Source organism: Odontesthes bonariensis, chromosome 22 (assembly GCF_027942865.1).
Source record: "Odontesthes bonariensis isolate fOdoBon6 chromosome 22, fOdoBon6.hap1, whole genome shotgun sequence".
In the NCBI taxonomy this organism is placed as follows: Eukaryota; Metazoa; Chordata; class Actinopteri; order Atheriniformes; family Atherinopsidae; genus Odontesthes; species Odontesthes bonariensis.
Window position 1 is genome coordinate 21,743,415 of NC_134527.1, and position 22,862 is coordinate 21,766,276.

At 40.4% G+C, this 22,862-nt stretch overlaps 4 protein-coding genes across 4 annotated transcripts; 3 read left to right on the forward strand and 1 right to left on the reverse strand.

Moving 5' to 3' along the window:
- The first annotated feature begins 3,279 nt into the window (after positions 1 to 3,279).
- Positions 3,280 to 5,904, forward strand: LOC142372530 (proteinase-activated receptor 1-like). The gene is made up of 2 exons (XM_075455464.1): positions 3,280 to 3,521; positions 4,171 to 5,904. The coding sequence occupies exons 1-2, from the start codon at positions 3,446 to 3,448 to the stop codon at positions 5,394 to 5,396; spliced, it is 1,302 nt and encodes a 433-aa protein (XP_075311579.1). The 5' UTR covers positions 3,280 to 3,445; the 3' UTR covers positions 5,397 to 5,904.
- A 1,926-nt stretch (positions 5,905 to 7,830) lies between these two features.
- LOC142372531 (proteinase-activated receptor 2-like) lies at positions 7,831 to 9,745 on the forward strand. The gene is made up of 2 exons (XM_075455465.1): positions 7,831 to 8,169; positions 8,454 to 9,745. The coding sequence occupies exons 1-2, from the start codon at positions 8,094 to 8,096 to the stop codon at positions 9,515 to 9,517; spliced, it is 1,140 nt and encodes a 379-aa protein (XP_075311580.1). The 5' UTR covers positions 7,831 to 8,093; the 3' UTR covers positions 9,518 to 9,745.
- A 3,679-nt stretch (positions 9,746 to 13,424) lies between these two features.
- On the forward strand, positions 13,425 to 15,914 carry f2rl1.2 (coagulation factor II (thrombin) receptor-like 1, tandem duplicate 2). The gene is made up of 2 exons (XM_075455846.1): positions 13,425 to 13,572; positions 14,206 to 15,914. The coding sequence occupies exons 1-2, from the start codon at positions 13,500 to 13,502 to the stop codon at positions 15,300 to 15,302; spliced, it is 1,170 nt and encodes a 389-aa protein (XP_075311961.1). The 5' UTR covers positions 13,425 to 13,499; the 3' UTR covers positions 15,303 to 15,914.
- A 3,056-nt stretch (positions 15,915 to 18,970) lies between these two features.
- On the reverse strand, positions 18,971 to 20,618 carry ch25hl2 (cholesterol 25-hydroxylase like 2). Its single transcript, XM_075455861.1, has one exon. The coding sequence runs from the start codon at positions 20,602 to 20,604 to the stop codon at positions 19,705 to 19,707; it is 900 nt and encodes a 299-aa protein (XP_075311976.1). The 5' UTR covers positions 20,605 to 20,618; the 3' UTR covers positions 18,971 to 19,704.
- Positions 20,619 to 22,862: the final 2,244 nt, after the last annotated feature.

Here is a 22,862-nt window from a genome sequence, read left to right on the forward strand (position 1 = left end):
AGAATATTTGATAAGTTTCTGGTTGGTCTCGTGGCAGTTTGGACATTCACACATTGGAAAACTGAATATAATTCATTGCCTTTTGCCCATCTAAGAAATGCTGCTTTTCCTTCTAATGAAGACAGTGTGTGTTTGTACACAATCGACCTGAATGTGGACCGATGGAGTCCAAAACTCTAAACTTTTTTTCAGCCTGATGAGCATCAGTAACTCCTTTTCTGAGATTCAGAAATAATCTTGTGTTGGTACCACGATACACTGCCACAAACATATTCCCCAAAGTACCCACAGTTCTGCAAATGATACAAATGAAAAATGTTCAATTTTCCTCTTTAACTGATTTAAGAATCATATTTTTGTCTTTGGTTTTTAATTGGATTCTCCTTGTCCACTTTAGGATCAGTGTGAAAATCCGATGAGGGTTAAGATGGTATTTATGCAAAAATGTAGACAGTTTGAGTCACGTATCACTGTATCAGCCCAGTAGCATGTTGTAATCCAAATATTTTTCCATCATGAGGGTGAGCAAAAGAGAAGGCAAAAAAAAAAAAAAAAAACAAGGAACAGATTGCTGTGACAAATGTTTATGGGAGGAAATGGGTTGAGCTTGGTTGGCTGTGAGCTCTGATACTGAGTCCCAGGGGACATAAGGCTCAGACTGAATGAGTCACACTACTCCCGTCCCCGCCATAAGGTTACAAAACTCTCTTTTTCTTATCAAGCAGACAAAGGATACTCATTTAATTCTTAAGATTCTCTGTATTACATTTTCTGTTTTCAATTACTGTCCTCAGTCCTCTCTCCAAAGCGTCAGAAGTTGTTTTAGTAGATGCTTGAGATGCTTGAGTGCAAAAAAGTCCCCTGACTTGATGTGAGGCGGTGGGAACTGTCCGGTCATCTGACAAACCAGAAATAGAGACGATTACAATGTGCACAGCTTGTTTTTTTTAAGCAGTAAACAAACACTCGGGGAACATGTTGGACTTAAAAGGGAGAAGTCAGGACGGATATTGACATGAGCTCAACGTCATGACATTTAAGAAAGTGAAGCACACTGTATATGCATTTCTCTGTCATGCAGCCAGGTGAAGTTTCAGCCCTCCATCCTACCTCAAGTGATCAACACCTAACGCAGCCGAAACAGGAAAAAAAGACTGACCAGAGTCACCTGAAACGATGAAACAAAATGTGACTTTCATCGACCAAAATGATCTGTAGTTTTAAAACGGAGAATCCTACTGCCCGCTGCATTTAATCCTGATGTGTGATGTTATCATCTGACAGACAGAGGAAGAAGCATCTCCAGGGATGAGCTGGTAAATATCAAGTAAATGAGGCTAAGTTTATGCATCGCCACGTTCCTTCCTACATCCTCTGAAAAAACCCCGGTGGAAAAAAAAAAAAAAAACCTTTTCACAACATTAGAATCCAAACTTTAAATATTCAGCAACATGTCAACAATGACATCATGGAAAGCTGTCATTAAATGACTCCCACAACTCATATCATGTAAGTCTCTTATGGTCAACTGAAATCCCCAAATATCATAGTGCTGGTACATAGAGAAGAGTAGGGTAAGATGAGCCATTTCTTACCGATTCAATTCAATTCAATTAATTTATACAGCACCAAATCACAACAAATGTCCTCTCAAGGCACTTCAACATGATGTGGTCCTAAAGACAACAGACAGATGTACAATGAAAGCATTTAACTAAATCTCAGGATGTGTACAATTATTACAAATGATCAGAACTAATTAATGAAAAAGGGCTAAATTGATCTGGGTCAGCTGATGAGATACAACATCTGGGGGTAAACTCAACATCTGATTCAATCGTAATCAAAAGTGAGATTTAAAAGATCATTTGCCTCTTCTAAAAACTAATTCTAATCATCTATTTTGCTTCAACAAATAATCACATCTGCTTTCATAAAGCTATGGCTTAAACACATAAAACTTACCAAAAGAATTTTCAAGTTTGAATACCCTCAGATATTAGCATTTTTTTTAAAGCAATCTGTTGAAAACTAAAGTTTTAACCTGTCCCAGAAACAAACAAAAAGCTGTTACCCAGTTGGTATCATGTGTGTCATATGCAAAACCAGCCTTTTGTCACTTTTGGGAACTTGCAAACAAACCAACATCTGCTGCTGAAAGACCAGACTTTGCAACTCACTTCATCCACGAATGCAGTGAAATGTGGTAAAAAGAATGAATTTTTTTTTAATTTGCATTATACAGATTACTAATATGCAACATAGATATTCTTAGACGTGGATAAACTGGTATTAATAGAACTGCCACTACATCTGCTATCTCAAAATCTGACTCTAACGAGCATTGTTCAAAGAAAATTGGTGCTCGTCATTCTTCCTGTGCGCTTCTTCTTTATACAGTCTGGCAGAAATGATGGGGGCTGCCAAAATTGATGGTCACATGACAATTAAAGTACTTAACTGCCAAAATACAAACAATGGGTAAGCTTACCCCACTGCCCCCTACAGTATAACCTTGTTTTGTGGCTGCACTGTTTCTGTTATCACGATTTGATTTCACTCTGTAAAAGAGAGGCTCACAGGGGAATTTAGACCTTATCCTTTTTCCATTTTACCATAAAGGCTCATGGTTCTCTGATAACCAAGTGTCTAATGCGGCTACCAGACCTTAGCTTCTAAATAAATGTGGTCTAGGTTTAACTGTGATTCCCACAAACTAGAATAGGTCATCTGTTAATATGCAATCAACACGCAGCATAAACATTCTTAGACCTGGATGAACTGGCATTGGTGTAGCAGGTCATTTCTTTCTCTTATATCATCAAACTTGTCACCCTTATTTTGAAATGTGCTATATGAGAATAACTTTGCCTGAATTTTGGATATGGATAACGCATCCAATTGTAATTAAAGAAAATGAAAACAATGATAAGGATGATATCTAAAAAGGAATGAAAACGCGGCATCTATTTGTAAAATAGACCGGGCAGCCACGTGCATGACATCACTGCTTAACTGTGTCATCCTGCATCGGTGATTGATGGGCTGCTCCATCAAAAACTGCGTGGTGAATATTTTACATCCACCAAATGATGGTCTGGATCCATCCTGGAAAGAGACGTTGGAAAAGAAGCTGTTGTCCGGGTCATCTGAGCTTGGTTGTCGCTTCATTAGATCAAGCTGTTGCTCTGTGACGGGAAAGGTGACCTCAAACGAAAGGAATGTGTCTCTGCTCGCAGTCTGCAGCTCATTGGTGGAAGAGGGTGAGTTGGGGGTGAGTTGAGTCTCAGCCGGACACTGGGCGGAAACCAGCTCACTCACATTCAGAGGCTGGTTGATGAGCAGAAGGAGTCTGGGGTTGCAAGGAGAAACACTAGGAACGTCTAATACAACCTAATTCCTCTCTTAGTTTCGAGTCGGATGACCATTTTTTTTCTCCAGCAGAATGTTTTCAGCATCTCTCAAGTGTTTGCTTTTGGTTCTGTTGACGCAGCGCGCTGCCTTGGCTGCGAATTCAAGCGGTAAGAAAACTCTTCGTGACACTTTTACAGAAGTTAAAGATGTGTCAAGCAAACGGAAGAGTGAAGTAGTTTTTTCAGGGGTTTGTCAGGCTGCAGATGTGTCGGTTTGCTTCTTAAATCAACCAATTATGACCGAAAAGAAATGCCTATAATGGAGGTTTAGGGGAATTTTCTCTTCAGTGTGAGACATTTTGTGATAAATTTGACGTTTTGACTGGTGGTTGGACAAATCAAGACGTTTGGAGATGGGACTTTGTGCTCTTTGAAGCTGTGATGGGATGCTTTTTACTACTTTTTTAAGACCTTAAAAAAAAAAAAAAACATTTATTAAGGAAATCATTGACTGACGATTATTTTCATTTTTGATTATCTGCCAATTATTCTGTATATTTGTTATTTAGTGTTTTGAAATGAAAGAAATAAATGAAATTGAATAATGAAAAAAAAAACTATTAAAACGAGATGATGTATTCCTATGTGAAATGCTCTTTGAGAACTTGGAAAAGGAGCTTATGGGACTTCCCCCTACCGTTCTTGCTTGATAAAGCGATTTTAGGGCTTGTTAGAAAAGTAAAAAAATTCTCCTGAATTCTCTGTCTCTCCTGAATCTTTTTGCTCACCCTGACACATTTTCTTTTTTTCTTTCCAGACGCCAAAGGACGGTCCTTTCTCCATTTTGACCGTTCATCCACAGATGAACCAATAGACTGGAGCGTAGAATTTAGTGATGAAGACAACAGATCGTTTGTTTCGACAAGAAATCACTCGCAGAACAGAACTAATCCCAGACCGAGCATCTCGGAAGATGCGCTGCTGTTTCTAACGGGCCCCGTCTCCACCATCTTCATACCTTCCTTCTACACTCTGGTGTTCTCCATCAGTGTGCCCCTTAACATCTGTGCGGTGCTGGCCTTTGCTCAAGGCATCCGGCCCAAGAAGCCAGCAGCCATCTACATGCTGAACCTGGCCTTTGCTGACCTGCTCTTTGCTTTAGTGCTGCCCTTTAAGATCTTCTACCACTTTGTAGGCAACAACTGGATCTTTGGCCCGATCATGTGCCAAGTGGTCACTGCCGCCTTTTACTGGAACATGTACTGCTCCGTTCTTCTCATTGCTTGCATCAGCGTGGACCGGCTTCTTGCTGTAGTTTATCCCATCGACTCCCTGGCTTGGAGGAGGCCGCGGAACGCAGTCATAGCCTGCGCAACCATGTGGATATTATCCTTCGCTGGCTCTGTGCCTCTTGTCATCTCCAATCAAACCTTTGCCCTCGAAGAGCTGAACATCACCACTTGCCATGATGTCCAACATTCAAGCAAGATAATTTGGCTCAAGAACTACTTCATCGCCCTATGCTGTACCCTTTTCTTCCTGCCTCTGCTCATCACAGTGGTGTCCTACACTCGAGTAATCTGGTCGCTCAGAAGAGTCCCACAGGGGCTTTCAGCAAGCTCCCGCAGGAGAACGAGAGCAGTGGTGATGGCTTTGACAGTGCTGGTGATATTTCTGTTGTGTTTCATGCCCACAAACTGCCTGCTGCTGCTGCATTACCTGATGTTTAACGAAGAGCTTAAGAGCAGCCGCGAGGCCCCGGATGGATCCTACGGATTCTATCTGATGTTTCTGTGTTTGGGAAGTCTCAACTGCCTCCTGGATCCTCTGGTCTACTACTTTGGATCATCCCAGTGCAAGAGACAACTCTCCAAGGTGTTAATGTGTCAGAAGATGAGTAGCATCACTCATTCATCATCCGATTCATGCAGATCCAGCACCAGAAAAATTCTGAAATCCAGCCGTACAGAAAACTCTACAGTTACCAAAATGGACTCTTTACAAGACAACCTCAACAGCCAGTACAAGAAACTGCTGGTCTGACTGACTGTTACACTGAGCAGCATGTTTTAACTGACCCTCACTTTTGATTTTTAAAGTTCTCAAGCAACACAAGAATATTATGAAGTTCAAGTGTTTGCACATTAGAAGCACTTGCAGTATAGCTTTCAGTGGATATTTCGGCAACTGAACTCGTGATGCCAACGGAAACAGTCAAAACTGTTGGTTTCGTAATGGCAAATATGCAATGACAGACATGACTTTTGAGTGATGAAGATAACGCCAAAGTAGGGAAGGAAGTTGCAACTAGATATGCACAGTAAAATGCCTCTGTTTTAGCACTGTTCATTTATATTTGCAGAGTTTATACGTAAATTTGTAGATACGCTGTTTCATTTAATGGAAGTAAACTGTTCTGTATTTTGTGTATTTTCTGTGTCTATTAGTGGAGGTGAGCTTACTTTGAAGCACTTGTGTATTTTTGCTTTTTGTGAAGGTGTACCACTTTAACGCTTTTTATATTTTTTAAATAAATACCCGAAACTCTCAATGCAGTGTTTTAAGGTGAAATTGAAAACAGCTTCTTTGCACTTTGAGACCAAATCATATTCTTTCATATTTTTATTTGTGCTGTCACCTGCTGGTGAAAGTGAGAACTACTACCTGCCAATTGTGGAGGAAGCCTTCACTGAACTGTACTGAAGTACTGATACCACACTAAAAGTACCTTTGTAAGTACATAAACCTCCAGAAAACAGACCGTCCAGTGGAACATTATGACTCGTGCTTAAAAACATTATTTTTTTTACTTTTTAAAATAGGATTTCAGCTAATGATCACTCTCACACAGGATTAATATGCTGATTCTATTCTTTTTCTTTTTTAAATTGATTTTTAAAAAAAATCTGGCAAAGGTGGCAGATGATGTCACAAACCTTTTAAATACACATGAGAGTTGGTTTCATTCATCTTTCTATTGCACATCTCTGCAGGTAGTTTGATCAACAACAAAACTAATATTTTGACCGACGCTAATATGCAAAATTCTGAAGGTATTTAAGACTGTCAGATAAATGTGGTCCACTAATAAGTACAATACCACCTCTTGGGAGTAGAAGCACAACGTGTGATGAAAAGAAAAGTCACAAGTACAGTATAAGTACCTCAAAAATGTACTATACTCAAGTGAATCTTGTTTTATTATTGCTGAATGTGTAGCAGTTGCTTTTCAGTACCAGGAGGTGGCGCTACATCACTGTAACTAGAAAGAAATCAATGTGCAACTCAAACCACCTCTGTTTAGAAATGCCAGATGCATCCCTTTATTTAGGCATGCAGCTGCTCTGGGTTATAGGCTGCTATTGTTTTCAATAGTTTAATCGTTTACTCCAAAAAATACGAGAATGGCAAAAAGTTTTCTAATACATCTTCCCTCATCTCAACTTAATGCTTTTGTTTGTTTGTTTGTTTACAACCAACAACTCAAAATCCAAAAATGCTCAGTTTGCAGTTATATGAGGTAAAAAGATCCTGTAAATTCTTATGTTTCACTCCAAAGCTGGGTTTCTGCTGTATGTGCCTGAAAGTTAAAGACAGAAAGAAATGGACAAAAATAATCCAAGTGCTGATGGAGTTACTGATCCGAGAGGGTTAAAAATGGTTTGAAGTAGAGTTTGTCATGCTTGTGTCAGTATAATCTCACTGTTGGGTCACATGGTTTGCATGATGGCAGCTCTGCACATGCCCCTTTGTGTAACACCTGGCATGCATTATTCATTTCATGAGAACTGCCAAACACACAATCTTGACATGAAAACAATGACAGAAAACAACACATCCAGCAAAGCGTAACAGATGTTCATTTTGGTGAATTACACACGCTGTATCCAATCATTTCTTTACAAAAACGAAAAACATGTTTACTGAGGCTGAGGAGCCCCAAATACTGAAATTGTATTTATTTAGCCAATGACTGTAACCGAAATGAGAGAACTGCCCTACAAATAGAAAAGACAGGAGGTGAATGATGGCTGTAAAGCAGCAGGTTTTGACTCAGTTATTGAATCAACACTTGTTTTTTTTCTTCTAAAACTTTATTCAATAGTTGCAGTATACAAACAGAACAGTCATTCCAATTCCAATCATTTTCCAAAGAAAAAAGCCCAAAAACAAACAAATAAAATAAACAGAACCGCTATTGAATCAACACTAATGTCAGGCCTTTAAGCCAGGGACGTTAAAGTTAAATTGATATAAGCACAGTTTTTGCAAACATTTTCAGATGAGCTCCTTTTCCTTGTTTTACCAAGTAAAAAGGAAAAAAAAGGAAAAAAGAGATACATTTATGTATAATTTAAGAAATTTGGGCAGTTTGATTTTACATAGAAAATAATTAGTGGTACAATTGTTGCTAGCTTGCCATAAATTGAAACGTTAATCCCAAGGAAGTCACGGTAGTGGATAAATAGAATATATTCTGATAAGAACTCACAACAGTAACCGTAGCTTCTTGTAACGGGGCTTTGGCGTTTTGTTTGATTGTATCTCTTATTTCCGGAGAGTAGCCAACAAAATGAATACTACTGGGTGTGTTTTTGGTGACCACGTGGTCACCTGACGTGTGACGCGTCACGCAGGTATGAAAACCGTTTGTGGGTGGCAGAACAACACGAACTACGTCGAGGTAGGACCGCTCCCGCAGATACTTGTTTTGTTTTTTTCGGATCTCATCCTGTTATCATGACTTTGAAGACGCGATGGCTTCGGCTGGTCTTGTTTTTGTGTTGGATGCGGACGTGTGTGACGGACAAAGCAGGTAATGCGCACTTTTTAACAGTCATTGCTGAATTGTCTCAAGTGGTAACAAGCTCAGGTCGCACTGGCTCGGGAGCCATGAAGTGCGCCGCTTGACTCGAAACGTTAAATAAGGGGCTCAGTTTGTTAGATTTCACCTTGGGTGTCAGTCAGAAACAGTTTAGGTCACGATAAAAAGTGTCAAACAGGATGTTAGGCAGGTGACAGCAGGAAGGGAACGGGTCACAGTCTGATCATTTGGTTTTAGGTGTTCGCTCATTGTGAACCTGTTCTTTGCATATTGAGACATTACAGGGAAAGGCTTCACTGGCACAGAGACTGAAGATGGTGTGTGGGTCAGCGCCCAAGCCCAACAAATCCTGACCAGCCGCCTAACAACGGTCTTCCTCCCGATCATCTACATCATTGTGATTGTCGTTGGGCTTCCCACCAACCTCTTGGCAATCTGGGTATTCCTCTTCAGGACGAAGAAAAAGCACCCGTCCTCCATCTACATGGCCAACCTGGCTCTGGCCGACCTGCTGTTTGTCGTCTGGGTTCCACTGAAAATAGCATATCACTTCAATGGCAACAACTGGATCTACGGAGATGGACTGTGCAAAGTGCTGGTGGCATTTTTCTATGGCAACATGTACTGCTCCATCTCCTTTATTGCTTGCATAAGTGTCCAGCGTTACTGGGCTGTGGTTTATCCCATGTCCCAGATGCAGAGGGGCAACTCTGTAGCCATTTCTGTCTCCATCGCAGTCTGGGCGGTGGTGTGGCTCCTCACCATCCCTCTCTACCTGTATGATCAGGAAGTGAAAGTAGCAAACCTAAACATCCTGACCTGCCATGACGTCACCAGGCCATACCAGAGGAAGATCGCAGCAGGTTACTTCTTGACGATGGGGACGGTGGGATTCGTCGTTCCCACTGTTGTGTGCATCATATCCTACGTCCTCATGCTCAAAGCTCTCAGGAACAGCATGGCGGATCCTAACGTCTCCAAGAAGCGCAGGAAGGCTGTTGTCTTGATCGTCACTGTCCTGGTTATGTTTTTGGTCTGCTTCACCCCCAGTAACATCATGCTGCTGGTGCACTACATCCTCCTGCTGGGCGAGGTTCAGAACAACTTGTATGGATTTTACATCACCACCCTGTGCTTCGCCAGCCTCAACAGCTGCTTTGATCCTTTTGTGTACTACTTCATCTCTGAGGACTTCAGGGAGCATGTGAAGAACACGTTCCTCTGCAGGAGTGAGCGGACCGTGGAGAGGATGAGGGTCTCCTTCACTGCTTTGAAATTCTCCAAAAAGAACAGCACGTTTACATCTGGCACAGAGAACACACAGAGCACTGACGGCTAATGGATGCTGGCTCATTCCCCTCAGGTTGACTTTCAGGTTCGACGTGCGAGGAAATCTAGAAATGTATAAAAAAATGTAACGATCATTATTATCGTCATGAAAGTTTTGAGTTTTGAGGGTTTTTTTTTAATTATTATTTTGTAAATAAATGTTGTTTTTAAAGTGTTTTAATAACGCAGATTTTCTTGTATTCTTCTGTTTACCTTTATTAAATTGGGATTTAAACAATCTGTCATTTTATATTGTTCTAAATTCAAATTTTATTAAGATGAAATGGTCTTTGGCTTTGGGACTGAACTCTTAAATAGCCTAATTTCACTTATCGAGTTATACAGATTGAAGAACAGTTTTTCCATTTATATCAACCACTTTTGGCTCCCACTTATCGACTGTTTACATAGTAGGTCTTCAAAGTGTTAAAAAGCGCTGAGTTCAGCCGAAAAGATCTTCGTGGGCATTAAAAGGTCTTATATTTTCCCCCAAATTTCAAAATAACACGAAATATTTGATAGAAATATGCAACCAAACATGTTTATGTTGCAGGATCATTTAAAAAAAAATGTTCCAACATGTTAAATAGTACCAAAATGAAAGTTGTTTTTTTTTTTGCTAGCATTGAGATAAGATATCTGTTCTCTACATCAAACACTCAATGAAAAATACTTAGCATCCAAGCTATTTTCATATCATCTTGAGCAATTTCGTTGTTAAAAGACTAGTCAGATGTTTCTTCATCCACAGTACTGTGCAAAAGTGTTGATACACGTCTCGTGTTTTCTTTTATATTTTGCTTCCAAGCAGCCAGACTTTCTTGTATCTTTTAAAGTGGTCTTGAGCAATAGTTCTTCAGGCTTTCTTAAGGTCTATTTTTCTTTCATTATCAGTCCTTGCACCTCACAATTTGTTTGTTAAGCCACTTGACACTGACCTATGAACCATTCAAGCATCAAATGTTGCCTAACTCAACTGAGTTGCTAACACCTTAGCAAAGAACACATTTTATTTAGATTGTGTCTGTAGGGACTTACGAGCAGCTTGCCACAAAGACATAATTTGTTCCCATTTATTTTGTTGCATCTATGTAAAATGCCAAAGATGACACAGTTTGACAGACAGAAAATAGTATTTTTGCTCCATCAAGCTGATTCCCAAAGAGCTGTTATTTGAAAACTTGGCATATCTCTGCAGGGTGTGCAGTGTGTCCTTAAAACATTTGAGGAAACTGGAAAAAGTGTCTGGCCTAACAAAAAACCTATTTACTGCAGATGAAAAGTATCTGAAAGTGATGTCCTTAAGAAAGAGGAAAGCATCCAGCAACGACCTGACACAGGACCAGAGAGATTTTGGAACCATGTGCTTTCTGATTTCTGTTTAGTTTTGCCCAGCCACGGTAATTGATGACTCACGCAAGTTCATGCAGGCAGTCTGTGTGGTGAGTGAAAAGGAATAAAAAAATCTTTTATTACTGCTTTTTGAAAATTCATCCGCTTTGCTGCCTCGTTCTGAATATGAAATACCTTGATATCTGGGTACCGGAAGCCAGACAAAGTCGTCTGACAATGGATTGTTCTGACCACAGAATGATGAAAATAAGAGTGATTTAGTGATCTGACACACTGTATTGTAAAAGTCAGATTTCAGAGGGCTTGACTTGCTGCCAAAGCAGCTAAAGTTGGCTGGTTAATTTTGTTTTTAATGTCAGATCCTGATCTAGTGCAGCATCCAGTAGCTTTGAATGTCATACAGCTGATTTGCATATTTCCTCTTGTTGGGGATTCTTGTGACAAGGCAGAAAGTTAATTTCCCCTTGTTGTTGTAAAAATGTACTAGATTAATATTATTTTTTGTGTCCACGTAAGCCATATCTATTGAGAATTTTATCATATTAATTACATTAAGCCTTTATAATTTTTATTTTTTTGCTATGTTAAAATGTGACCTTTGGAAAAATCCTCAGCCAAACGTGGCACCTGGTTTCTGTCACACAGAGGGAGCAATGATACGTAATAAACAGCACTTTATGAGGAACTAAAAGAGGCCTTAAAACTTCTTGACTGTAACTGTTGAAACGTTGTATTTGAGGATGGCAGGCTGTTGGAAAGGTCAAACCGTTCCTTCTTTTCAAAACGGCACACGCGCATTTAACCTTTGTTCTTGTGTTGGTCCTCCAAAGTATCACTTCGAGTGCAATAGCCTGCAATGATTTCATGACTTATGTTTGAACAAGTCTCTGTATATGAATGAACTAAGTTCAGTTAAACTGGCAGCCCAAAAGCTATCTATCTATCTATCTATCTATCTATCTATCTATCTATCTATCTATCAAATCTGTAATTATAGATTTTAACAAAAAAAAAGTGATATCTCCAGCTTCTCAAATGACACATCACCGGATTTCCTTGTCTCATGTTGTGGGAATCTGAATGCATTTGGATTGTTTACTTTCAGTCTGACAAAGAGGAGGAAAAAGTGCCAAACTCGTTTTTTTTGGGACATTTTGAAAAGCCAAATCCCCAAGAAATAACTTATAGATTTAATGGTGTTGAAAAAAAAAAAAAAAAAAAAAAAGCCTGCATGTATAATTCAATTCTGTCCTATGGCAACAGTGGACGTGTGATATTGATTGTGTGTATATTATTTTCACGAAGCTCTAAGAATCCACTTAAAGCCACTTAAAAAATCGAAGCGCAAGGAAGAAAAAAGTATAAAAGTATTAAGATAGGAAGGATGGGGAAAAAAATACATTATAGGATGGATTGAGATGCCGCTAATGATCCAAATAAAAGAAATCAAGGAGGCTGGGGACGGCAGATGGCTTTTGTCCTCAATCAGAAACGTGCAACACAGATGACACCCATTCTGCACATGCTCAGTTAGATACCCCCCCCCCCCCCCTTTTTTTATTTTCGAGTCCTTGTTTTGTTGACATGGTGTGCATGTGTCAAGGTAAGTGCGGATGAATCAAGTTTTTTTCATTTGTCGCGTGGCATCATCAAAACGGGCAGGATCGATCACTTTCATTTCACATGGTGAGCAGAGCAGGCTGTGATCATGAGAGGCTAAAGCGCCTCCGACAGCATTACGCTGGCTGGAGTCAACACGAGTTCCGCTTTTAAAACAGCTGCAGTTTATGTTTAGTGAAAGTTTAATGCATCACTAACGTGTTCCATTCTTCCTGTCTCAACCGAAACTGAACCTTCTGCACACTGACTCCTGTTGCACAAACAACAAACACAACTCTGCACCTGCAACGTAGCTGCTTTTAATACCACGATAGGCTACTATAAAATTACAATTCACATTGTGTCGCTATATTGGAAAGACGCTGCATATTTTTAAAAATATGCTTTCAAACACAACAACAAATGAGATGAATCAAATGCATTTTAATATAATTCAGCTCTTGGTGCTTTGTGTTGCAGCTGTTCGCAAAGTTAGTTTTAACTTCAGACTTCTTCCGTGATGTGCAGGTAATAGGTTTGATGAATACAGCGTTATAGTTTTGTTTACATAGTCTTTGAAAATGGATAGAAATGCAAAAAGTGGACAACTTCAATCATTGAAGTTGTCCATTGAAGTTCAATGGAAGAATTGTGCGGAATTTTTAAAAACAAGTAATAGCACAGATCTAGCCTATTATAGTAACTAATCATATGGAGCACTTTAAAACCAAATCCAGCCATCTCTATGAGATTGCTTTGCTTTATCCCACCTCTTTTGCTCTGTTTGTAAGTGCCGAGTCAAATATTTCACGTTCTATCAATAAAATGCCGATGTGACGTGTGCGCGCTAAGGTGAGTTTCATGGAAACGTGTGACGGGGTGAACAAACCCCGGTGGGCGGGTTAGGAATGACGTACACGTAAGAACAGGTATCATCGGGGAGTGTCCTTCAACACTGGGAGAGGTTGTCGCACATTAAATAAGAAGCCGTGGAAGGGAGACGGTGACATTGACGCGCGTTCGTGGTAGAGGACACAGATATGATGGATTTTCCACGGATGTCTCCGCTCCTGTTTGTTGTCTGCTGGATTTCGGTCTCGGTTGTCACAGCAGGTAGGGTCAACAAATCTTCGTTGTGTCGACGTAGCGAGGTAGAACTCGTCTCATCCAAAGAGAGTGCAATTAAAAGCCTACTTAGTTAATAATTAAGCTGCCTATTTGCCTGTTTGCAAAAGAGCTTTGAAACATGTCCCTCCGATGTGATGTGGGCAATATTTGTGTCGAAATATTGTTTAACCATGTATTGCGACATGCACGCACACTTGCGTAAGAGAATGCCAAACCAGACAAGAGAGTGGGTTACCTTAGGGGTTTAATTTGGATTTAATCAATGTGACCCGTTGAGGTGTAGTTTTTTTTTAAACCATGTATTTGGTTTAGTTCATTATCCAGTGAAGTTTCTTCATGAAGAAACCCCAACCCTAACCTCTAACCCATTTCTTGATAATTTGAGGCTGCCAAAGCTGCAAGTATGGTTTTCCATACAAATCAGTACATCATAGATTTATCTTCAATGTTTTTTTGCGAAGTCTGATCCATATCCTTTTTTATGTCCAACCACAAATCCCAAATCCAAACAGGTCTCAAGAGTTTGCATTCTGTAGAATGATATTCTTTCCATTACCTATTCATTTTTAACCTTTTTAATCTTTTAATCTAATATCTATTCATTCTTCTTTGTTTTAGCTGGGCCTTCAAGTCGAGGTTTCTATGGAGTTGCGGACCCTGAAAACTCAGACCAAGTTATTATCGATCACGCAGCAGCAGAGACACTGAAGAGTAATCTCACCACCGTCTTCTTCCCAATCATCTACATCATCGTATTTGCGGTGGGACTTCCTGCAAATGGAATGGCAATATGGGTCTTCCTCTTCAGGACCAAGAAGAAGCACCCTTCATCTATCTACATGGCCAACCTGGCTCTGGCCGACCTGCTTTTTGTCATTTGGATGCCTCTAAAAATCGCCTACCACATAAACGGCAACAACTGGATCTACGGGGAGCCACTGTGCAAAGTCCTTGTAAGCTTCTTCTACGGGAACATGTACTGCTCTGTCCTGTTGATCGCCGCCCTCAGCGTGCAGAGATACTGGGTCGTGGCGCACCCTCTGTCCACGCAGAAGAGGAACAATAAAGTCGCCATCAGCGTCTGCGTGGCCATCTGGGCTTTCATCTGGCTCACCACCACTCCTCTGTACCTGTATAACCACACGGCCAAGCTCAAAGACCCCAACATAACAACCTGCCATGACGTGAATCTCATCAACGACCCCGATGATCCATTCCCTTCGATCAAGCTCCCGTTCTACTACTTCATCCTAATGGGTACGATTGTGTTCCTCGTCCCCTGTGCGGTGATCGTCGTGGCATATATCCTACTCCTGAAAGCTCTGGGGAAAAGCATGGCGGAGAGTACGGCATCAAAGAGCCGAAATAAAGCCATCGTGTTGATTGCCATCGTCTTGGTCACCTTCCTAGTGTGTTTCATCCCCAGTAACATCATGCTGGTGGTGCATTACTCCCTCCTAAAAGGCGGAGTGGTGAACAACGGTTATGGCTTCTACTTGTCAACGTTGTGTCTGGCAAGTCTCAACAGCTGCCTGGACCCGTTCATCTACTACTTTGTGTCTGAGGAATTCAGAAATCACGTGAAGAACACTCTGCTGTGCAGAAGCAGCAGGACAGTGGAGCGGATGAGAGTTTCCTTCAGTTCCATGAAATACTCCAAGAAGAGCAAGTCGTACGTGTCGGACTCTGGGAACACACGGAGCAGCACCTGTTAGGTGACAAAAGGAGGGAAGAGACTCAACGAAGGTCATGCCTCGTGCCTGTTCTTTCACTCTGGGGTGCTGATAAGAGTTCTGTGCTGGCCTGGTGTAATACAGCGTCATCCCGTCAGATGACGTCAAAGGATCAGATGAACTTCGAATGTGAAGACGACTGTGGTTTGAGTGGAACAGACCACAGTCAATGATGTGTGTAACTCAACTTTTAGCAGCTGCTTTATGTTACAATGTGAAACATTTTATGTTTTTATTTTATTTCCCAGACTGTGTGTATATATAGCTATGTAAAGGGGGAGATGGCCGGTTAAAAACAGACATTATTTTGCTGTAAGCTGCACATAATGTCGGATTAATGTACCTTTTCCCAAGAGTGTGACTGACTTGATATTTGCTTTGAAGATACATTTAAAAAAAAAAAAAGCAAACCGTATCTGTTATAAAAAGGCCACACTAGTTAAGTTGTCATGATAGAAAATGTTTTATTTTATATTTATATTTGTGTTTCGTTGCCTATTTGGTGATTTCCTAAAGCCATCAGGTTTTTGCCTTATCATTTTAAACTTCTTGTGCCAAACCTTCGCTTTTATAAAGTTTTGAATTTGAAAATTGTGACTATGGTTCTGTGTTTTCTCAAATGAATTGTAAATACAGGATGCAGTTTCTGTGAAACCTATTGTGCAATTTATTGCAGTGAGTCACTGGCCCGATTGTGATCAGGTGACCGGAGACAGACGCGTTCACATGGATTGTTCACTATGCCCTTTGGAATTCGTAGAATGTGTTGAGCTGAAATGAAAAAAAAACACACAGACAAGTTCTTTAAATGCAAACTTAAATATTCACTTGGGGGTTAATCATTTGGTTTATCTGAAGGAAAGCATGTAACAGAAGAGAGGGTTAGAGTGGAGGGGGTTGAGGAATGAGGATGATCTGAAGAGGTTGTCAGCTCACTGGTTTCGGCGTCATCTATTAGATATGTAAACAAAAACCCAAGCAATTTCAAAATTCACATCTTGGTTTCTGTAGCTGTACCGATTTGCAACTTTTAGTAAACACAAAGCCCTCCCAATATTATTTGTTAAACCTTTCTGATTCACTTAAGCTCTCCAGCAGTGCGTAGTCACCAAAGGAGAATTGTGAAACAAAGTGAACAGTATTGCAGTCTTGTCTCGAGATAAGGAGTTCTGGAACTATTGTTTCAAGTAAATGATCCCACCCAAAGAGTCACCACCATCCCCCACACACACACACCGTGAATAGCTTCCTGTGTAACGACAGGTTGTGGGCTGTTTGAGGAGGTAAATGATTGCGGTTAAGTGTCACCTTACCTTTAGTCGGCGCTCGGAGTAGAATACAATCCTTTCACATGTTGAGGGCAGAGCCACGCCCTGGCCAAGTTACACCGACACAGATCCTCACAAACAAATGATCATTAATTGTAGCTAGAACTGGAAGTTTGAGACCTTTTTACATGTAATATTTATCGGAACAACTTCTGTTCCAACACTGTGTAGCTGGAAAGGTAAATGGCTGTAATAGTTCCCCATGAACATTTACAAAAGCTGTCGTGTTTTAATTAACCTTACTGTATATTTTAAAAAGGTTATTAAACCACAAGGTGTCACTCCCCAAAAGACTCATGGGGAGGAATAACACGAGGCTGAGCAGAGACTCAAACTAAGCAAAACAGAAGGAAAGTGACACGAATTGAGCAGAGCTGCTGAGTAATCAAGAGGACCACTAAACAATATAAAGTGACCAAACACTTAGACATGAAATGACCATGAAGAGAGCTAAAATGTCACGAAAGACACACAGTTACTACAGGATTTACCTTAAAGCTTGAATAGCATGCCGAATGACCACAACAATACAGCATAATATAGCATAACTACAAATAGGTGAAAAATTAGGGGGGGGGGGGGCAAAAATGAAAAAAAGAGATGTAAAAGCAAAAGCAAAAACAACCTGGCAGACGCACAAAATCTCCCCCCAAAGGGATGCAAAAATTATCATAAAACACTTGCTAGGTACACAACCGCAAATAGTGCAGATACAATAGGGGATTCTTTTCTGCCTCTGACTTCTTCCACCACTGGACGAACGGGAGGGCACATTACATGTCTGTAGCAAGGGACAATTCTTTTTTTATTTGTCATAGTTATATTAGGCCTATTTAGAGGTGATGATTGTCATATTCTGCTGCTTTTAAAATGTGTCACACAACCGGTCTCCTTTCTTGTTGCTGTGCAAAATTACAGTAACTGGCCGTAGTGAGCAGTTTGCCATTTACTGCACAGAAATAACACAGATATCAAACCTTGCTGTACTATCATTTAAAAGTTAACAAACTGTTCAGAAACACCTTTAAGTCTCATTAAACTATATATTTCACAATTATTCAAGACCTTTACAATGCAGTTCTAAGTAGATTATTTCTGCAGATGCACACATATGTGCAGTGCAAGTGGCCATGGGACTGGCATTCTTCAATGATCTAATATTTATACTTCTTAGGTATATTGAATACTGGTGTCTCCATAAGACTGACAAACAGGAAAAAAACATTTTGCAGTGCAGGAAGCTCAACTGATTCTGCACAAGTGGATATTTTGCCAGCAGGGTTGCTCATCAAACCGCCGCTAAACTTCAGGACTCGACTGGTGGGTGCATTATTTTTCAAAAGTTGGGTTTTATTAATTCATTTAAGAGAAAAAAAAAACTTAAGTTAGAGTGAAAATTCATGCACGTGACAGATCTATGCCTTCCCCAGACAAGGATAATGTCTACTTGATGTCCTGTTGTTAAGATGAGTTTTACGAAGACACAGAGACGCATGCGATAAGCTTTAGAATCCAGCTTTCTGAGTAAGAATGGCTGTTTGCGAGAACTGACATGTAGAGCAAAAACATGTTAAACCGGTTCTGACTGGAAGCGCTGTTGCAAGGTGACTAACAACAGTAAACAGAGAGAACTGGTGTTTCCATCAGCATTAATGATTCAATGCAGTTCTGTGTGAGAAAATAAGATGTCAAATAAAAAGACGTCTAATCTTTGCTTCACATGGATTTTGGAGCCTTTGCTGCTCTTCTTAAGTTTGCAGAAAGAGGGACCTCTGCTGGTTGATATTTTAAAGTTCAGGAAGTACTATGCAAAAGGAACATTTAAACACTCAGTCCTCCAGTAAAAAACATATTTGAAGAGCCTTAAAGAGCTTTTTTTTTTTTTAAATCTGACCCAATCCAACCACCTGACTGTGTGTTCTATTCTTCAAAATATTAAAAAAAAAAAAAAAACATTAGTGAAGCATTTAAAAGTATAACTTCTGCTTCTCTGAACAAATACTCATTCTGAAAATACCCAAAATACTTTCCACATGAGTTCTCTTTTGAGGAGTTTTAAGGACTCCTCAAGCAAGGACATTTTGCCTCAAAGACGGAATGATAGATTAGTATTGCACCCACGCCATGATTCTGGGATGGAGCTAAAAGGCCGCCATTCATGCCTGCGAATGAGAGGGTCAGCACAGAGGAGAGAGAGTGTCCGTGCTAACATGAGCGTAATCACTCTGGCAGATCACACCACCTACCGTCAGAAGACATTCAGTTAGAGCTGCTCGGTGAAATTTAACAACACAGAACTGCAGTGAGTGCTTTTATCTTCTGAACCTTTATTTTTCAAAGAAGCTGAAAACATGAGTGGAAACTGACCGGAGAGTGCCATGAAGACAACACCTCCGTACATTAATATAAATGATAAATCACCATGAATGACAAATGCATGCGCATATTCCACATTCCGTAATAATGTATACTATCACTGTACATACAGACATAAGAAATCTTCTTTGACCAGCATTTAGCTGTTATGCTGCAAACAAGTGGAACAAACTGCCAGTGGAGATTAAACTTTCACCAAATGTAGACATTTTTAAATCCAGGTTAAAAACATTTCTTTTCTCATGTGTCTATGCATGAAATCTGCACGATATCTTTAAACTTATCTTGACTGTTGCTTGTTTTTAAATTAATTTAAATGATTTTATTTGTTTCTCTTTATATTCTTTTATATATTCTAATGCTTCTTCCACTCCCTGCTGCAATGCTTTTATTTTATGTAAAGCACTTTGAATTGTTTGTATATGAAATGTGCTATATAAATAAATTTGATTTGATTTGATATGATTTGACAGCTTACCAGATATTACCAGCTGAGGAAATGACCAGAATTGGGTGAGTTAGTATATTGACATAATTAATAAAATAAATGCTGCAAGCAAAACAGTGGAGAAGGAAATTGGTCTCCAAGAGAGAGAGAAAAAAAAAAGTGCATTGGAATGTAAGGCGGTACAAAAGATGGAGTTTGAGTAAATGAGGAGCAGAGTCAGTAAGAGATTTAATCAGGCGCTTTGGTCTGTTCTCCCTTTAATCTCGTCTGGCTCCTCCGTGGGGGTGCCAATTGGCACGATGTGGGTCCCCCCCAGCCAGTCCCAGTGCGCAAAGAATGGGGCGTAGTTAGTGCCAGGTCGCTGGTGGTGAGCATCATGCTTGGGGGCACCACCCCAAAGGCCAAACGGCACAAGGTTATGCGTGGACCATGGGAAATCGAAGCCACAGTGGTCCTCAGTGGAAACGTAAACGTTAAAGACCATGAAGGCCCAAGTTGTGAAGCAGTGACACTGCAGCAGGATGGGGTCTGCTGTCGCCCAAAATCCCACGCTGAATAACTCCCAACCTGATAGGTACTGGGTGACCAGGCTGAAAGGCTGGTTGTACTGGTGGTGCACGGCATGGAAGGTGCGATACAACCAGGGAACACGGTGGTGCAGTAGGTGCCACAGGTAATACTGGAAATCAAAGACAACCATGCAGCCCCCTATGCCCAGGAAAAAGCTCCAGAGAGTGGGGGCTTCGCGGGGCAGAGGGGTCGGTGGCCTCCACAGCCACTGTGCAACTGCAGCAGGAAAGATGAAAAACAGGTGGTTGTAGATGGTGATGCCCAGGGTAGTCCAGATGTTAGGCCAGGTGACGGGTCGGTCAGGATGCAGCCGGTAACGGTTGATACAAGGCCAGGTGGGAGCCAGCAGGTCCAGCACGGTGTAAAGACCAACCAGCATGAAGTAGGTAGCGACTGACAGGATCACAGGGAAGAGAGGGCTCCTCAAGAAATCGTGGTGGTTCTGGCGCAGGTAGTCCCAAACCGGCTGCAGAACCAAGTCCTGGGACTGACCCCCGGTCACGTTGTCTACATCCGACATCCAGGACAAAGCCTCAGTTCTTAGTAACCTGCCTGTGCTCATCACTGATGTGCTGTTTCTCTTCTAAAGAGGGCTGATTCAAGAGGATTATTATCTAACAAGCCAAAGGAGAGGATAAAGAGTTGAAATGAATGGAAAGATCCAATCGGCCTCTTCGTATAGGTTAAGCAACAGCAAATTGTCTGGTGATGTTGCGCCAAATTGGACTGGTGGACTGTCTTTGCCTCTTATGTATGTTCAAGCCCCACCTCCACCCCCCTCCACCCTCTGCATTTTAAAAGAAGGCGCTCTATTAAAGGCTCTTTTTCATGGCCACAAGGCCCGCAGCCAGGACTCAGGAGCCGGGCCACAACAGCTCTCATTTTTGACCCAAATCATGGAGAGAGAGCTTCCGTTTTCTTTCTTTTGAATTTGACTTGTTCACAAAAATCCAAGGGACCTTTTCTCTGAGCTGTTAACATTAAACAGCATAAAAAAACAAACATTAACCGCTACGCATCAAGTTATATTTTTAGACCTGCGTGCCAACTATTAACCCCTTTGATGTTTTTTTGTGTCTTACACTCTCAGATCACCAGACACGTACAGTGCACACATGCACATCCACACACCACATGAGCCCAAAAGAGTCATTAATCATGGAAAAGTTGTCAGATGTGACATGCATTCAAAAGAACCGGACAGGACTGGAGCAGCGACCGACAGCAGCTCTTGTTTCTATGGTGTGATGCAATCGCTCTGCAGAGAATGGACATTTTGATAAATATCATGTGATGGTTTGTTGATGCTTTTTACAGTTGTGTTACATTAAACTGTATCAACACAAACAGGGGTTACACACACAAGTTGGCATCAATACGTTCTTTATATTTTTTGCCATGGTAGATGAATGCCTGTCCCAGCTGTCAAGCGGCAAATATGGTAAATGTCCTTCCTGAAGTGGTAAATATTTAGTTACTAAATCCTTAGTTTTTAGCTTATTGTCAAAAAATGGCCTAACATAAAAACACACAAACATCCTTTGTAGTTTTTGTGATCTCTTCTTTTATCAAAGGATAAACTTATCAGATAAAACAGTGTGTTTTTTTTTGTGCTAACATGTCCATATTGTGTTTTTATATGTGTTTGCACGAGTAAATCCAGCCTTCGATGCAATTATTGAATCTGTAGAGCACCAACAGTATTCTCTAACTGCTCCATAAATATTCAACAAAGACTACTTTAGATACTTGATCTACTGCAATTTTATCACAATGTTGCACAAATGTTATCTTTTTTATATCATATGAGAGATTGTATAGAATATTAATTAATTGTGAAAGTTCGTAAAGGAAAAATGAAAATCAAACTTAAAAAAGGGAAAAATAGTGTTGTCACAGCCTGCTCCTCCTGTGCTTTCAGTTATCAACGAGTCATAGTTAATACAACCTGGATGGAAATCACATCTTTTTAATCACAAAGAATGGTTTAGTGTATCTTATTCTAGAGGAGATCTTAAAGGAAGCCCCTTTCCCGAGCATTTGGACAGCCAGGTCATTTCACTCTCTTTGGAAGGTTTCTAAACACAATAAACTATTCAAATGGATCCTGAGGCTCATTTTGGTTTACAGTGGAGTAGTTTGCTGTACTTACTATGTAAAATAAACTGCATATTTCGCCAGACAGCTTTGAGCTGAGGAGAGGAGAGTGTTCACTGAACAATGAGCTGAGATCAGTTCACTGTCTAAAATCAGCCAGAAGAGGGCAACAAAAATCAACTCTTGTGCAAAGACAGTCATTGATGAAACCCTGTGAATAAGTGTCAAAGGGGGAAATCCAAATAAATGTAATGAGTCATTTCGCTTTCATCATGAGGATAATCGTCCCTGGTTTTAGAAAGGATTAAAAAACAGCATTCAACAGAGAATTCAGCAGTTTTGACTTTTTAATGAGTGGTGCGTGGTGGGATGAATCCTAGAGCTGTTAGCACGCAGTCATAGAACAGCTTTTTCACTGAGATACGATGAGCTCAGTGCATTGAATAAAACTCTTTCAAACCACGAACACAACTTCATTTTTTGCAGCTTTATCTATAAGCATGAATTGGTTTCAATTTCTATCTATCAACAATACAATTAGGGGACAATGCACTTATTATACACAACGATTTAGTGCATTCTGACACTGTGTTTACCTTCAAATAAATATATTAATAAAGACAAGGATAGAACATCACTTCTATTTAGAAATCATTTAATCAGAAGTACTTTGAATAAAATAAAAAAAACACATTTGATATATATATGTATATGCACTCACTG